The sequence below is a fragment of the Nannospalax galili genome, unplaced genomic scaffold (assembly GCF_000622305.1).
Source record: "Nannospalax galili isolate Female #2095 unplaced genomic scaffold, S.galili_v1.0 scaffold1711, whole genome shotgun sequence".
In the NCBI taxonomy this organism is placed as follows: Eukaryota; Metazoa; Chordata; class Mammalia; order Rodentia; family Spalacidae; genus Nannospalax; species Nannospalax galili.
In genome coordinates, this window is record NW_008330347.1 from 358,848 (window position 1) to 377,099 (window position 18,252).

Consider the following 18,252-nt stretch of genomic DNA (forward strand, 5'->3'; position numbering starts at 1 on the left):
TCTATCATCTATCTATCATCTATCTATCTATCTATCTATCTATCTATCTATCTATCTATCTATCATTTATCTATCATTTTAGTACAACCCCATCTAGATAGTTCAAGGAGTGAAAAAAGTACTCGATGGTTCTGGAAGGTAAGATAGTGTTAAGCTTAGAGAAGTGTGTCAAATAAGATGGGATATGAGAAAAGGTTCTGGACTGATTGAAATGATCAGTGTGTAGACACAGGTGTGACTACACAGGGGTCTGTAAATTGGAACTTCTATCAGATTTATGCATCTTACATAGCATGCACTTTATACCACTAAAAAGGCATAGGAAAAAAGAAGTTATTTACTGTTACGGAAGGAACACTAAATAAATAGCTAATAGGCTGGGGACATTCAGGACTCCTTGGCTTCCATCCTCAGCACCACAAAATAAATCAATAAACAGTTTTTTAAAAAGTTCAAAGTGTGGCTTGAGGGAGGGGCAGTGGTAACAGGGGTAGGTTCTAATTTTTCTGTAGTAAACCTTGCATAATTATTTTACTTTATTAAATATGTGCATGCATAACTGGATTTTTGCCTTAATTTTTGGAGACAGGGTCTCATTCTGTAGCCTAAGCTGGTCTTAAACAAGCAGCAATACTGCCTCAGTCTCCCAAGTCCTGAGATTACAGGTGTGCATCATCGCACCTAAGTGTTTTGATTTGTTATGCCAAAAAATGATTTCATATACAAACATACTGTGATAGCTTTGACTTGGACCCCGCTAGATGATGCATGGTATTCATTAGAAAGATATGGCTGGCAGATGCCATGAAGTGACCTGCAAGGCTAAATTCAAGGACTTAGAACCTGAAAGCCCTACTCCAGGGCTCTTTCCTTCTAAGTCATAGAGTAAGAAGGGCTGGTACTACCCAGACACCAATCAGGTGCCAATGGCCCAAAGGTTACCCAGTGGGGATGGTCCATAGTCCACAGAGGGCAGGAGGCATTACCATAGGACCCTGCTGCTTTGAGTAGTGCTGTGGTACTTGGAGATCCCAGATGCTGGAGAGCAAGCAACGCACCCAGCTTGCTAGGGTTGACCAGACACCACAAAAGAAGATAAAAATCTGTAATTAGAGCTCAGATTCCCAGAGTTAACACAGAGTAGCAAAACAGGCTACCCTTCTGTCTCACCCCACCTACCCAGCCCAGCCTCCTTACCTCGAAGGTTTCGGATAAAGTCCTCAAGCATCATCTTCCGGTCAGGCTTGATATTGGGGCTGTACATGTCGGTGTTGAGAAGGATGATGGCAAAGGCCAGGATGAAGATAGTGTCCGGGTTGTGGAACTGCTGCACCACCTCGGGGTTGCACATGCAGTAGCGCTGGCTGTGGGATTGTGGGATAAGACCATGAGTTCTCCCATATTTATCATGGGGGTTGTTCAGGAACTACCCCAGCTTTTTGAGGGCTTTGGGCCCAGGGAGATCATTGGCTGTCTCCTCAGTATCCACCTCCCACATGTACGCAGTAAAAGGGGCTGGCTACGAGTGAGTGAGGAGCTTCCGATGGGCAGGCTCCATGTGGATTCCAGTTTGGAGGGCTCCCTCAAGGATTCTGTTCCTTTTTTCCCCTTCCTTCCTTCCTTCCTTCCTTCCTTCCTTCCTTCCTTCCGTCCTTCCTTCCTCCCTCCCTCCCTCCCTCCTTTCCTTCCTCCATCCTACCTACATCAGAAGAGATTCTTTCCCACTCAGGATCTCTCTGTGTTCCAGAAATTAGCAGCTCTTCTTCACCACCCCTCTCTCCCAGTACCCAGGGGTGTTTGGAGGTTCAGGGAATAGGGCTGGGAAAGGGCTCTCACCTGAAGGCCTCTATGAGCCGCTCTACCTTCTGGGCCTCTCCCTGCACACGGATGTGAGCTTGGAACTTCCGCAGGGCCTCGTCTAGCTCCATGTTGGAAAAGTCCATTTCGTCCACCACGCAACTGGAGGCAGGCAGAAGAAGGGTGGTGAAGAAGTCAGTCCCCTTCAACTCCACTGGAGCTGAGGAGTGAGGTAAACCCATCCTGAAACGTGGGCGGTGGGGAACCTGGCTTGATTCTAGTCAAGAGGGAACAGAGCCATAGTCTTATAAGCTTGCTTACCCCTCTGGGGTCTTCTCTGAATGACCCAAGAAGGCAGCTTCCTCTTGTCACGCAGTAGCCCAGGGAGGCAAGCCATGGGCTACTATCTTCATCTCACAAATACCTGGGACTCAGAGGGATGGGCTGGTGTCCAAAGCCACCAAGGGTAGTAGAAGGCTGAGCTCGTATCTTCTTGTTCCAGATTCGAATTTTCTCTTCTCAGCCTTGGAGGATCTCAGAGTCAAACAGTGCTTGTAAATGGAATGATACAGGCATGGCACATACCGTGGTCCCAGATACTTAGAAAGCTGAGGCAGGATTGCTGAGGGAGGAGCCCACCTCAGAAAAGGAGGGTGGTGGTGGAGATGAATGTGATGTACACTGTCAAGACCTATTGGGAGTCCCTTTCTTTCCACCACAGTCTCCAAGCAACTGAGGTCTCTTCTGAACCCCTTTACGTTAGGCTGCCTAGGAAGGACAAAGCTTACACAGAGCTCTCTCCCTGTCTCCCTATCATCCCGCCTCACCCCTTTGGGTGCTCTGTTCCCAGGGCCTCTTGTGGGTGGTAGGAATTAGGGCCCAGTAAAGCCACAGAACTGTTACCCACAAACATGGGCCTTTCTGTCAACAGAAGCTGATCACCATGTGGCTGGCAGGTGCCCACAGACAGGCTCTCAGAGCTTTTGTTTTTTCTGTCCCACGCTCCACCCTCATCATTGCCCTGCTGGCTCCTTCACAGCTCTGATGCATGTTGCCCTCTGAGCTCCCCTGGCAGACATCACCACAATACAACATGGGCACAAATAATCTTGCCCTCCAAGGGTGCCCCATGTGAGCGTAGCATGTAGTTCAGTACCCAGCATTCCCACTAAGGGCTCATCAAACCTCTGCAGAGTGATCAGGTGAGGTGTAGGTCAGGCTCTGAGCAGACCCACCTCCTCCATGATCCCAGAAGACCCTGAGACCCCGAATCTACTGTCACTTGCTATGAGAAAGCAAGGAGAGATGCCACCAGGTAGTGATCTGGGTCTGGAGGTCTGTGGACTCTGAAGGAAAAAGGAGCAGCCCCTGAGAGCTCTTGAGGGGGGAGGAGCCTCAGGTCCAGCTAGGCAGAGGTCACTGATTTCTCAGTAATTCTTGTCACTTCCACTGTGCCCTCACCAGCTGGGATGTGAGCTCTGAGGGAGCACCACACGGTCAGCCCCTGTGGATTCCCATGGTGTCCCAGGCAGGAGCCAGGCATTGAGCCACATAATGCTGTCATTCTGGAGGAGACAGTTCAGTATGGAGTTCAGACCCAGAGCCATGGAGGAGAGACAGCCTGTCTAGTACACAACAGCTTTGGGAGACCCAAAGTCATAGAGAAGGGGAGACAGAGCTTGTGCAGTGCCAGGTACAGAGCCAGAGATGGGAAGATATGGAACTTGTATAGCATAGGTCTTGATGCAAGAGCCAGAAAGAAAGGGTCTGGGAGAGGCCAACAGAGAACAGAGAGAAACAAGGAAGGAGAGGGGCAAGTTGAAGAGAGGAGCCATGGGTCAGAACAAGAAAAACAGACAACAGAAGGGAAAGACAGGGGAACGGGGAGGGGAAGAGACAAGAAAAATCAGGCAGAGATGCATTGGGGGAGGAGCACTCCACTCAGTGGGTGAGTGGCCTGAGCATGCATGGAGCACAGGGTGACCACATTGTGGTCTCTCACCCCAGAGCTTCCGACTCCCATAAAGCCAAGGAGGGCAGTGGACACAGACAGGTTGATGCTAAGAGACCTGGCTTCTCCGTGGCTCCCCCAGGCTGGCTCTTGGGTCAGATGGGCTGACATCTGACTGCTCCTCAGATCTGGCCCATGAGTCCAGTTTTCCTCTCTTCCCTCCCTTTCCCCTGAACTGAGGTTCTGGCACTCCTTTCCCTCTTTGTGGCCTTCTCTCTCCAGGTTCCTTTGCCCCAGAGTTCTGGACTACACCTCTGCCCTAGGTGATGGAGGTGGGTGCTAGAAGCAGGGAAGGAGGTGGCAGCTGGGGAGGGTGATCTGCTCAGCCAAGCATGATGGCCTAGTTTCCAGCCCTCCACTCAGGTGATATGCAGCTGGCTCACTTACTGGCTCACTGGCTCAGGGCTGTGGCGAAGAGACCCAGTAATGAACTAAGAGCCTGAGACCAGGGGCAGGTGAGGAAAGGCAGCTAGGTGAAACATTGCTTCCATTCCAGGCCAGGGATGGGAGGACCCTGGGGAAGGACACCTGGCAGTAAAGCCAGGGCAGCCTCTGGTTCAGCATCTTCCAGCCCTGCTCTCAGAATGGGAAACTGTTAGTTAAAATGCAGATGCCTTTATGCCATCCAGATCCAGAAAATTAGAACACCTGGAGCCTGGGAATCAGCATTCTTTACTTGCTCTCTGGGTGACGCTTAAAATGTGGAAACCAAGGGCTGAGTTGAGGTAAAGGGTAGCAGAAAACCCAGTCCATTGGAAGCTTTTGAAATGTGAATCTAGCAGTCACCAGGCCCCAGGGAGCAGTCTTTGGAGGTTCTTGCTTCCTTCCTAGCTGTCTGGGCTGCTTTGTATGGGAGTAAAGGACTTGTGGTTAGAAATATGGGCAGACACAATATCCTTTCCCACAACCTGCCCCTCTGTAATGCACTTTAAGGCATCAGTGTTTGCTAGCAGGTGAAGTCCTGGGTTTCTCTCATCCTGTAGAGAAATGGTTAATGTCTTCTACCTGTGAAGTCCCAGGTGGAAGGGAGACTGGGTTGAGCAGTGGGAAAGGCAAACACTCCTCTGCGAGGGTGAATCACTTCCTCTTGTATAACTGGGGGTTAGCCCAGGTTCTAGGACCTGCCCCATTCCATCTCGACTCTGACATTCCCTGACTGGGACCAAGAAGCAGGGAGAGCCCACAACCTACCTATGATGGCACCATGGATATGCCCAACTGCAGACATGAGCACAGAACTTTGGCTGACTTGGAATTCATCTCTTTCATGATGAGTAAGGGCCATTCTACCCTCGGCCCACGGAAACATTGTTTGCCTTCATGGTTGGTCCTGTGTCCTCCTGGGAAAGGTGACTAGGAGAGGGATTATGCTGTCTCCCAGCAGTCTGCCCCAGGAGAGTCTCACCTTCAGGGTTTCTATCACCTGTGTTCCTCACATAAGGGGTCTTTTATCCTTTTTCCATGTGGGTTCCATCTGGCACCTCAACATTTTTTGTTTTTCTCACCACCCCTCCCCCCTCCTCCATGTTTCTTTTGCTATGCAGTTTCTGATAGCACTTAAAACTCCTCTTCTCATCCTTCTTTCTCACCAGGCATCCCTGCAGGGAGCAGACTAGTAATTAGTTTACCAAATCTTCCATCTGCTAGGACCCAAGGCAAGCAACATCATCTCTCCCAGGGAGGAAGCATCACACCTTTCCAGGCAGTCTAATCTCCCAATTTTATAGAAAGCAACACCAAGACCATCTAAGGACTTGTCTCGCGCTCCCACAGCTAGGAAGAGCAGGTTTTCCAGTCTTGGCTTTGAGAGGCCTCTTCCTTGCTGGGGCACATGTATGCATGGGGTAGTAGGAATCCAAACATCAGTGGGGGAGAGGGGTGAGCTCACTCTGGGCTCTGGCTTACTAAAGGCTGTTCTTAGTGTTTGTTAGGTGTTGAATGTGAGATCTCTCTCACAGGCTCACGTGCTTGAGCACTTGGGCCCCCCTGTTGGGGCTGTTATGGGAAGTTGTAGAACCCTTGGGACATGGATGCCTAGCTGGTAGATGTAGACCACCGGGAATCTGCTTCTGATTTCCTTAGTTTCCTGATCTACCAAGAAGTGAAGAGCTGCCCCGGCACATTCCTACTACTTTGGATAGACCTACCTCAGCTACCATGGCTTGCTCACCATGGTGGACTGTATCCCCTAAAACCATGAGCAAAATAAACCTCTCTTCCCTTAAGCTACTCTGTCAAGTATTTTGTCACAGTGATGAGAAAATTTCCTACTCTAGTGTCTAAGTATGTAATGACCCAATCTTCTGGATCCTGTGAGTTGTTAATCACCACCACTAGTTTCATAGCAAGATGTTTGTAGAAGAGACTGGCACTGCAGGGGCCTGCACACTTTGGGGGCGTCTTCTGGGCCAGGCAGGTCACTTTCTCACCTCCCCACTGCTCTCTGTTGTTCAGTGGTCGCTGTTAACGCCACTCACCCTGGGGGCTTCTATCTTCTCCAGAGGCATAGTGAGGGGCTGGGAGGGGCCCTGGGAAGCATTTGGACACATTGGTACCTGCAGTGACCATGGGTATGTGAGGAGCCACTTTCCTGTGAGCAGTTGTCAGAGAGGCTCTGTGGTCACCTTCCACATCAGAGCTTACCTGGGTACATTCCTCACAGCATAGTCCCTATCACTGACTGCCTGTTTTCCCCTCTCTAGGCCTTTCCTGAGCTCTGGGAGAGGCTGGTTGGTTTGCTTTTAGCACATGTATACTACATAGCTCCTGAGTGCAAGGCTGGGTAAGGGACCTACTCTGAGAGGACAATACCAAAAACAGTCTTTGGAGGAACCAGGTTCTAAATGCAGGGCCCAAACTAATTCTTTGTAGCTGGGTGTGGTGGCAAACACCTATAATCTCAGAACTTGGGAGGCTGAGGCAGGAGGGTCATATGGTCAAGGGCAACCTGGGCTTTCTCCTTTCCTCCCCAAAGTTCTTCATAGTTGTGACAGGTCCTATGTAGACAAAGGACAATTTCTACAAGAAGATAAATTCTATATTGTTGGGTTTATAAAGAACTCTTAGGGGACATGCTATTTCAGTTGAAATCTGAGAAATGAATTGAGTTGGCAGAGAGAAATAATTAGGCTGAAGAGGCTGATATATATGCAAAGCCCTAAGGTAGGCAAGAGCCCCAAGGATCTAGAAAGGGTTGATAAGGCCAAAATCTAGAGAGAAGGGGCATCTGGAAGACATAGAGGCTTAGGGATAGACAGGGCCTTGGCCTGACAGAGCTTTGCTGGTCATGAGGATTCTATAGTTTATTCTGGATATAGTAGGAAAAAAACAGCAGGATATGAGCGGAAGAGGGATAGGATCCAGTTTTCTTGAGGATTTCTCTGGGTGCTGGGGGAGAAGAAATGAAATGGAAGGAGCAGTGAACAAGAGGGGGTAAGGGAAGGGGACCCCATGAAGATGCTATTGCAGGGGACCAAGTGATGGGTGTGGCTTAGGTAGAAGCAGAAAAGACTGAAGTTCAGGGTCTGGGCTGCATCTCAGAGATAAGCTGGTGGGACTGGAGGACTGAAGAATTATGGGAGTGAGGAAGAGGAGGGCACCACAATGAGTCCCAGAGCTCAGCATGAGCCTGGGCCAGTCCTCAAGATTTGCAACAGGATACACACAGGATAGCAACAGGATAATTTGGGACACGTTGTGACTCGTTGTTTTACTGTTAATATTTCTTCTTTTTAACTTGCTCTTCTTTATTTAATTTTTTCAGGGCTCGGATAGAACTTACAGACTTATACATGGTAAGCAAGAGCCCTACCACTGAGCTATACCCCAGCACTGAAAATCATTAAGATCTAACATGTGTCCTTTTCATTTTGTAAATGAAAGCCCTACCTTGCCGCCTCCCTGCTCCATAGTCACTACCCCTCTCTCTGCTTTTCTTTGGAGACAAACTTCAAGAAGGCATCCCTCCTCATGCTGTCTTGACTTCTTCCCTTCCCTTCCCTTCCCTTTCCATCCTGTTCCTCCAGGCAAGGTGTGCCCTCAGCACTTGGTTAAGCTTCTCTTGTCAAGACCACCACTGGCCACTATGTCTTCAAATCCAATGGACTCTTGTCCTTATCCCAACAGATGTAGACAGCATTACCTTTCCCCTGGGTGATTTCTTTTTCTCCCAGGGTGCCCCTTCTCCACTTGGCCTCTGACTTAGGGCAGTTACCAGACCTTTCTCCTTGTTTTAACACCTGTCTAGGTGGCCTCCTCATTCCAGTGGCTCTGACTATCAAACCGTAGCTGAGAGTTGATCAGTATTGTTTCTTGCAGTGAGTCCCCTTTACTGCTGTGTGTCATTAGCTACTTGATTTCTGGTTTATCTCCATTGCTCATAAAAGCCAATATTTAGCGACAGGGCTACTAAGCAGAGAGGACTGAGTAAGCATTGCCTCCATGCTCCATTGGAACTTGAGTGTCACACTTTTGGTTCCTTATGTCATCCAGGGTCTGACCATCCCCATGAGTGACATTCATGCGAATGTAGGATCTGCTGACTTCTCTCACAGACGAGTCAGTCTGTATATCTTTTGTTTTACCCGACAGCTTACAGTTTGACTTGCTTAAGTAAATATTTGACAATGCTTAGTTTGATGAATTCTGTAGACGAAATTTCCCCAGGTCCAGCATGGCCCTCTATCTTAAACTGAAAATATATACACATGTATTTGAAAATCTGCACCAATGTAGTGAGCCTGAGGCACAAACATAATTCTATGCAAGGATGAGTGCACTGAATTCTCCCTGGCTCAGGAGGCCACTCATGTGACACAGCTCTCAGCTCTCCTCCCACACATGTTGCACAGGCTCTGGGATCCACCTCTGCCCCTCTGGCCTCTATGGCCAGGGCTGTGTCTCAGGACCCAGTGCTTTCTCACCATGACTTGTCCCTGCAGTAGCCTCCCTGCCTCCAAAGCATCCTCGAGAACCATCCTTCCAGAACCTTTGTTTGGTCTTCACTGGCTCTCGTTTGCTTTTCTTTAGAGCCTTCCACATCCCTGGCATGAAAGTCAAGTTCCCCAGCAAAGCCAGCAGGCTCTTAGCACCTGTTCCTTCCCCTTCGCTCCTTCCTGCAGTCTCCCCCTCATGTTGCCACACAGGACACACTGTTCTTTTCTTCCCACCGCCTCGAAGGCCTGTTTGGTCTTCCCTCACCTCCATGGCTCCCTGACCTGCCTTCTGTCTACTGTGAAATTTCTTTGCTTGATTAGAACATGTCTTTGCTAGTGTTTCTCATAGACTCAAAGCTCCTTCAGGATAGGCCAGTTCTCAGCTCTGTGTGCCAAGAATGTATATGAACTCAGTAACTTTTATAGGATGATTGAATGAGTGAGAGATGGGTTGAATGAGACAGGACATAGTCAGCTGGGCCAGGAACCTTGGAAGCTCCATCAGGGGTCTAAGATCGCTTAGTCTGCTTTTCCAGGATGATCTGGAATTGACCCCAGACCTGACATAGCTGACAGGGAAATTTCAGGATTGCAGTTGCTGGGCAGTGAAACAGCAGGGGTCACACACACATCTCTCTTCCTCCAGGTACAGAAAGAAGTGAGCAAGTGTTGAGAACCAGGGTGGACTGGCACTGATTGGACTGCTTCCATATGGGCCAGTCTGGACCTGCCCAGGAAGTGCTGTACATGGACCAGCAGGAGAATCAGTGGGAAGCAGGTTTGCTCTGGCCTCCCTCTTCCCTGGTGGTTTCTGCAGAGGCTGCAGCAAATCCCTCACAAAGGCTAGGAAGCAGGGGCCCAGCTGCTTCTGCATCCTTATGAACAGGTACACTCTTGCATCAAATTGCTTGTTAACACTGATCTGTTCTTGCAATCAGTTTGTGTTGCGGGGAAATGAAGCATCCTACACAACTGTGATCAAAATGAATTGCGTCATTCTCTCTCTCCTCTCTCTCTCTCTCTCTCTCTCTCTCTCTCTCTCTCTCTTAAATGAGAGCAAGACAGTGTCTGGCAGACAAAGGAACTGGTTAGGAGCTGAAAATAAGTAACAGAAACAGCAGGGATTTTTAATTGGCCAGAAGAGATGGCAAAGATGTCGGTGAGGCTCAGCTGAAGCCCGGGAAGAAGTGCGAAGCTGGGCTTCAGAGAAAAGGGCTGTGCGATGCAAGAACCCTGGTTTTATTCTGCAATGCTTGGCTTACACAATTCAATTTAATTAAGAATATCCCTATCCACTGGAGAGTTATTTTTTGCTAGTCAGAACTCATAACATGATCCGCAAAGGTTAAAGTCTTTTGGAAAAGTGCATCGGGGGCCAAGAAAATAGAGTGAGAGGAAGCTGACTCAGGGGGAACCTACTGCTGTTCCTGTGACAGTATTGGGGCAAAGAAAGTCTTCTTTGAGCCTCCCTCCAAAGAAATGGCTGCCGGGTACATCTAGAGGACTTGGGGATGTTAAAAAACTCAGTTTTAACTACCCAGACAAAGTGAAAGTCAATGTGGATGCCAGAGCGGATTTTTCTCTTGCTGGATTTGGCAGCATACCTGGTGGTCAGGGGTCCTTAAACCCCAAACATGCATTGGAATCCCTGGTGGACTTACTAACCCCAGATCACTAGATTTCAACCCAGAGTTTCTCATTCAGTGTGCCTGGCCCAGAGAGGGTTTTGCATCACTAGTAAGTGTCCAGATGCTGCTGGTGCTGCTGGTCCAGGTACTGTACTTTGAGAAGCAAGGCTGTGTGCTATAGCAAGGGAGCATGGGAAGAGGTCAAATACTTTGTGTTTGAATCTTATTTCTGTCTTGAACTGATCATTTCAAGTCACCCAGCCTCTGTGTGCTTCATTTCCCTCACTTATAGAATGGACATAATGCCTGTCACATCTGGGCAGAGCAGGTATGAGTTTTAAGAAGATGAGATGTATGCAAAGTTTATGGAATATATCAGGACTTCTGTAGCTGGAGACCAAACCTGGGCTGACATTCTAGGTGAGTGAGTAGATTCAAAGTTCCCTTTATCTTAGGTGTTAAGAATATCTCTTCTTTCACTACCAGTTAACTGCTTGAAATGACATCGTAAGCTAACTATCCATGGGCTATTTAAAATGCACATCAAGCAGAGGAAAATAGATCTAGTGCAGACCTCTTGAGACTCAGGCATCACATTCTATGTTCTGGTCTTTCCCAGATGAGAGGATCAGAGTACAGCAGATAAAGAGGAATAGAGAGACAGAGTAGAACCTGATTCTGCTTTTTTCCCCTACCACTGGCCAGGGGCCAAGTCATTTCTTCTCTCTGGATCTCTCTTCAACCTAGCCAAGATGAGAGGACTGAGCTAGCTGAGCATCCACAGTATCTTCTGGTGCTGCAAGTAACAAGCAGAGATCTACAAGGACCATGAATACAGCAGATCATATATCTCTTGGGATGGAGCACAGACATTGGGGTAGGGGTGGAGTTATGGGTGCACTCTGCCTAGCTGCAAATTGCAGCCATCGATGAGCTCTGTGGCTGTGGGGGAGCTCATTAACCTCTCTGTTTCTACATTATTAGAAAAGAACACTCTCACAGCTGCTGCTGAGATGGAATAAACCTTGTATGGGAGGTTCCTGAAGCCATGCCTGCAGGTACACCATTGATGCCTGATATAGACTGATCTTTGTCAAGCGTCATAGCTCTGTTTTCCCAATCAGCCCTGCTAAGAATCTTCAGGACAGGGTGATTCCCTGGAAGCCCGTCTTAGAAATCTTACATAGGAATGACTGGCTGGACCCCAAATGATTATCACATGGGGGCTGAGAATGACCCTTCCAGACCTGGGGCCTGAGTGATGATGAAGGCACTGGATGGTACAAATGTTCCTTTGTGTAAAACCCTAATTTGTATGCCCAAAGGAGCCTCAAGCCTGGATTTGCTCACCCTATCCTTGGGGATCCCCAAGGTCTTCAATTCAGGAGTAAGGCAGTCTTCAACTCTCATAAACAAACTGTTCGTGATAGTTCTTGTTTATCTGTGCTGGGGTAGTATGGTATGGGGGACCTGGAGAGGTGAGAAGTCAAAGCTAGAAACCCAGAAGCACTGCTGGTTTTCTTTTTTGGTAGTGCCAGGACTTGAACCTAGGGCTCTGTACTTGATAAGTAAGTGCCTTACCATTGAGTTATTTCTTGCCTCAAGATACCACTTTTAAAAGACACTTTCCAGGAGCTGGAGAGATGGCTCAGTGGTTAAGAGCACTTGCTGCTCTTACAGAGGACCAGGTTTTGGTTCTTAGCACCCACATGACAGCTAACAACAATCCATAATTCCAGTTCTAGGGGATTCGATACCCTCTTCTGGGCCTCTGTGGGCATTGTATACACATGGTACACTTATAAACATGCAGGCAAAATACTCATTTACACATACACATAAAATAAAGGTAAATAACATATTTTTGTTTAAAAGAGATACTTTCCTTCTACCCTTTTTGATAGTAGCAGAGTAGTTTTCAGAGCAGTTCAAATACCCCAAACTCTTCTTGCCTGCCCCAGGTCTTTCTCTCTCTCCTCTTCTCTCCTCCAGACCTGTAAGGGTCTACCTGGGCCTCAGTCTGATTTCCTCCTCCTTAAGGGAACTCCTTAGGAATGAGGTCTGTTCTGAGATTACATATAGCACAGTGGACAGAATGTTCTCAAATCATTTCTTGCTAGCCATGAAAGGCCAAAGCCTTCCAGACTGTTGGGTATGACAGACAATCTGTCTTCATTCTGAAATGTCCCGAGAAGAACAAGTCTGTTACACTCTGGCCAACACATGCCAGTGGAAATGAAATAATGAAATCTTATTTCAACATTAAATGCTAATGCATCCTGGAACTTCACAATGGATAGATAAGATGTGTGGAAGGAAGGAACATGCCAGACATTTCTTGCTAGCAGTTTAACCTTAAAGCTGCCCTTCCAGCATTTTCATAGAAATGATAGACATGGATACCCTCCATGTGCATGTGATTCATATCAGAAAGAATCATCCAGGCCAGAAAAGAGACTGCTAACAGCCAGCAAAGAACATCCCCCATTCACTGGCCTTCAAACTTGCTGAAGTGAATGTTTCAGGAAAGAATTAGAGTACAGCCAAATTTCTCAGCCATGTGAAAACAGGGTGGTGGGAGGTTTCAGCCTTAAAGTGTCCCAACTGCTGTTGCCTGACACCCATGGTTGGCTTTGCAAGGTGCCTGTTATCAATATTCTGAAGGATGTCCTCAGGGTTCAAGGTCCCCAGAATGAACTGCTCCGACCCTGTTCTTTCCCATCCCACCCTGGCAAATCCCAGTAAGTGCTCACCTGGTTTCAGATCAGAACCAGCACATTGAAGGTCTTTCTATGTTGAAGTGTAGGGAGAGAGGTTTTTAATGCCTCTCAGTTTTAGGTGGGAAAGATAAAAATAGAAACGGCTAACATTTATAGGGCAGCTCCTGGGTCTCAGGCAGTTAAACTTGTCACATGCACTTAAAAAGATGTAATTCAAAGGAGGCAGATACTCCAACTTTCATGTAACAAATATGGATGTCAAAAATAAACAGCTAACCCTTATAGATATACCCTAGAGTGGACATGGCCCTTTTAGCCAAGGGGACCTTCTCTTCTTATTAAAACCTGGTAGGATGCATTGTATATTAATTACTTTTCCTGCACTGTGGCCAAATACCTGACAAGAAGCAACTTGAGGGAGGAAGGGCTCATTCTGACCTGCAGTTTGAGCTAATACAGTCCATCATGATGGGGAAAGCATGGTGGTGGCAGCTTAATGGTGGTGGGAGCATCAGCCATCTCACTCACATCTTGGTGCATCATGAAGCAGAGAGCTTGGGTTGAAATCAGGACTATAACCGGACTATAACCCTCTAGCTCTGTCTCTATGGCCCTCTGTCTGCCAGCTAGACCTCGTGTTTAAAATATTTCACAGTGTTCCAAAATAGCACTGCTAGCTGGGGAATCAAGTGTTCAAACACATGAGCCTGTGGAAGACATTTAACATTCAAACCATAACATTCCACCTCTAACCCCCATAGGTGTCATCTCATAAAGCCAAATGTACTCATAGAACTGCAAAAGTCCCTGCTTATCCAGTTTTGTTTCCTGAAGCACACATAGCCTCTCTCTTGGCAGGTCCCCCTCAGTGCCTGCGGCTTTCCTTAGCAGACATCTCACTTTTCTAGCATCTCCAACATCCTGGGGTTTCCCATGAAACTTAGGCTTCACTTTTATAGCTTCATGCACAGCCCACTCAGGAGCTCTACACAAGACATCTGTCTGTACTATATATTGCCTGGCTTTAGTGGCTTTCTGGAACCTTGGTACAAGCCTCTATGAATCTGTGACTCTTACCATTCCACATGTCTGAAAAACCAGCACCATGTGGATGACACCAAGTTCTGTTGCCAGCTTAAGATTTAGCTTGGATATTGGATACTGGTTGCAGGTATTATAATTCAAATGAATTCCTATTTTCAAATGGGTTTTCAGTTATGCACCTTGGAGCCTTCAGTGGGTGGCATCTTGCCCTTAAAGCACCTCCCTATTGTCCCCATCCAAAGTGCTCGGTTTCTTTTTAATGACACTAATCTCTTTTAAAATTACAGCTGCTTTGTCTACATCTGTAAGATCTCTAACTTTAATACGACTCACCTTCTTTTCCCTGTCAAATTGCACATTCATTATGTGCCCTCATTGTAAATCTCCCTAAGAGCAGTAAACAATAACCATGCCACAGTTTGAATGCTATGCTGCCTTGAAATTTCCCCTGACAAAATAACTGAATACATTACTTTTGAATTTCAAGACCTAGGCAGGAAACACAGACAGATGTTTTGGCAAAATGTAACATGAATAGGCTCTAGTCTGATTCCTGTTGGAGTTCTTGTTCCCTTCTAAAGTTTCATGAGCTGGGCCTTTGTTGTTTACATTTCTACCAGCCTTTTGTTCTTCATAACTCCCACCCAGAACGGATTATTAGTCTCTACTTGAGCATTCTAAGACTTCTCTAGACTATAGCTCCAAACTTTTCCATATTCCTCTTATAACTAGTTCTAAAGACCTAGTAACCACACGCTCAGCCTTATCACAGCAATGACCCCACTTCTCAGTACCAATTTTCTGTATTAGCTATTTTTCTCCTTGCTGTCACATAATACCTAACAAACAACTTAAAGGGGATGAATTTATCCTAGATCATGGTTTGAATGGATACAGTCCATCATGCTCAGGAAGGCGTAGCGTCAGGAAGTATGGGAGCAATGGGACTGTTTGGCAGTTTGCTCAGGTCTCAACAAATCAGGAAGTAGGGAGTGTGGGTTGGAACAAGGGCTGGGCTATAATCTTCTAGTCCTATCCCTAAGGCACTATGTCTGCCAGTCAAGCCCTATGTCCAAAAAGTTCTAGAGCCTCCCACAACAATATCACCAGCTGGGTACCAAGTGTTCAAATATACAAGTTGTGGGGGATATTTCACATTCAAATGTGTCTTTTATGGAAATGAGACCAAAGTACAGCGCCATCAGCCTCCCAAAGCATCACAGGCCTGACTCTGGAATCAAACACCAGGTTGGCTATGACGCTATGCTCAGACTTTGGTGGGTATAGATACTTCTCTGTTTCCCAGTCTCTTCCCCTACAGGTCTAAATGTCTTTCTAGGATGATACTTTCTCTCTGAGACTCATTCCTTCTGCTGCTTCTTGGGAGGAACTCTATGACTTGAGATGTCTCAGTCTCCAAGGGGATGGGTGGGTGATTGATGTTGTTTTACTTGGCAAGCAGCTATGTACAAAATGGATGTGACTTGCTGAATGTCATCAGGCAGGGACAGGGGAGCTGTAGAGAATCCCAGTGAAGCCTTTCCAGTCTGGGCAAAACAGCACCAGCCAGCTGTTACTGCCTGTGCTTTATCCAGTGGGAGGAAGAAGGAGATAATATATTTTGAATGGTTCCAAGCAGGTGCCTGGAGTATCAGGAAGAGGCCAAAGCCCCCAGTGCCCTGGCTCCGCTGGAACCTGTGTCTTTTTATTTTTTAATGTCCTCTTGACTTTTACAGCAAGAGGCTGCTCTTTCCCAGGCATAAACCAGGGAGCCATGAACTTGGGACAGAGGGCTCTTTTCTGTGGGACTGAGTCAGGGATTGTGTCAGGAGTTCAGATCCTGGTGCTTCATGCTTATAGAATAATGCACAGGGAACAGCATTCATGGGGTAGAACTGTGCTTCTACTCTGCCCTCTACCTTCCCCCCCACACTCAGGATGTCAGCAGGAAACCTCCCTCGTCTTGCTGTCTTTTTGTGTTCCTCTCTCATCTCTCCCCATCAATGTCCAGGTATATAAGTTCCCTGAGACCAAAAGTCATGCCTGTTCCCACATACAAACACAGAATGCCCAGCCCAGCTTCATTCTTCATATAGACTTTCAGTGTTTGTTGGATGAGTAATAAATGGTCATCTCATTCTCCTAGCACCCTTAGTACTTCCCTGGAGACTAAGGGCTGCTCTGGGACTCTCTGACAGGATGACAAAGCATGCCCCCCCCACACATTTAGGGCAGATTCTCTGCCCCAAACCAGTTACCACCTAGCGTGTGGTGGCATTAAGGAATGGAAAAGATGACAGTTCATAGTACTCAGAAGGACCTTTGAGATCACACTGCTCAATCTTCTCATTCTGCAGATACAGGGGCCTAAACAAGTGAATTTCCAAAGCTACCCAGCAGAGCAGAACCAGCCATTTCTCCAAATCTACCCATCTTCCTCCTCTCTCCAGAGGGGCTTACTGAGGCAGGTCCAGCTCAAGCCTGGCCACCTCAGTTGCCAGCTTCATCCCTAGCCTGGGTCTCCCCAGCACAGACCACAGAGGCAGTCCTGAGTCTGCAGGTCATGTCCCTAATTCATCCACCTGATCTCCACTAGGCCCAGTCTCCTGCGAAAGGTGAAAATTAGTTTTCACTGTCATTCAAAACAAAAACTCTGTGTTCCCCGCATCCCAGATAAATGTGGACTTGGCAAACTAGAATGCAGGCCCAGGCACATGGATTGAGGGATGGCAGAAGAAAATAGGCTAAGCCTGTAAGGAGTGCAGGGTCAGTCTTGCCTCTGAAGAGCAGACACACAGCGAGGTCACCTGGGAATGTAGGCTGGTGAGATTGAAGGAAGTGAGTGGAAAGGAAAGGGACAGAAGGTCAAAGTTGGGACACCTGGGCAGGGGCATGGAAAATGTGATCTTTTCCTTCCTGTATCCAAGAACATGTCTGGATTCCTGTATCAGTTCCTGGGCATCCTTTGGAGCACCCCAACTTAGGAGGGCTGGGGTGACAGGGAAAGGGGAGCTGGAAGGAGGAGAAGAAAGGACAGCAGAGGCACTCACTAGAGTTTATCAGTTTAGAGTGCAGGAGTGCAGTCCCACACCAGGGCTGCAGTCTCCAGACAGGCAGCATCAGGACCTTGGTCTTGTCCATCCAATGCTGTCTAGGGAGGTCAAGGTTCCTTAGACAGGGCTCAGCTCTTGCTGTCTTTCCTGAGGTGAGACAGCACTCCCCTGCTTCTACCATCATGGACTTCAGCAATATGACGGAGGCTGCTGTCTAGACCTGTAAGTTCCTCCAGACCAGGAGCCAGGCCAGGATGCTTCAGTCTCAGGGAGCAACTGGTCTATCTGCATAGCCACGCCCCCTAAGGAACAGAGAGAGCTGTGCCCTGTCCACTTGGTGAAAACACCATGAAAGTGCCATGAACAGAAGCTGTCTTTCTGCCCACCCATCTGGGGATGCTGACCAGAAACAGGCACGGTGACCCTCCAACCTCTTGTCCTTTTCTCTGTAGCCCCTTGCTATTGCAGAATCAAGAACAAAAAAGACAGGCTCTCCTAGGATCCCTGAGGAAGTACTTCTACTGACTGCCCCCTTAGAAAGGTGACTGTCACCAAGGAAGTGAACTTAGAGGCTCAGTGGAAGAGAGGAGGACAGGGGAGTGGCGGGGGCCACTCATGGGGACCTCATGGGTTCTCCTCACCTTTCCCAGGAAAGGGCAGGCTCCAAGGCCGGATCTTCAGCTAGAGGAGGGCCACCCCTGGCCCTCTGCCCTGGAGATAGGGCCAGTGTGAATAACGTAAAGTTTAGCATATTTAGGGCAGCACCTGTGGCCCTGGAGCCAGGCATTCATTGGAGTTTAAGGCTTTGGTTATGATTTTTGTTGGTTAATTCATCTTTAAGGAATCGCAGTATTTTCTTGCTTTTAAAAACTCAGAGTTGGCACTACTATCCTCAGGTCTCTTGGGGTAAGTCTATAGCACAGCTCTCTGCGCCGGGACTCCCTAACCCACATTCACCCTTCCATCCCTCCCGCAGTTCTATACTCCTAGTTTGGGCCCTGCGCCATTCCTAGTCTTGGGGCCCCAGACACCTGGGGAACCAATACTGCTTCCTGATCCTTCTCA

General features: G+C 47.8%; 1 protein-coding gene across 5 annotated transcripts in view; it reads right to left on the reverse strand.

The window, feature by feature from the left end:
• Positions 1–18,252, reverse strand: part of Iqsec3 (IQ motif and Sec7 domain 3) — a 111,754-nt gene that overhangs the window by 19,461 nt on the left and 74,041 nt on the right. For all 5 annotated transcript variants that reach the window (XM_008847107.1, XM_008847135.1, XM_008847112.1 and 2 more), the window contains 2 exons: positions 1,837–1,959; positions 1,198–1,364 (listed from right to left, as the gene is read on the reverse strand). In XM_008847107.1, the coding sequence (XP_008845329.1) occupies positions 1,198–1,364; positions 1,837–1,959 (290 nt within the window). The remainder of the gene's footprint in view (positions 1–1,197; positions 1,365–1,836; positions 1,960–18,252) is intronic.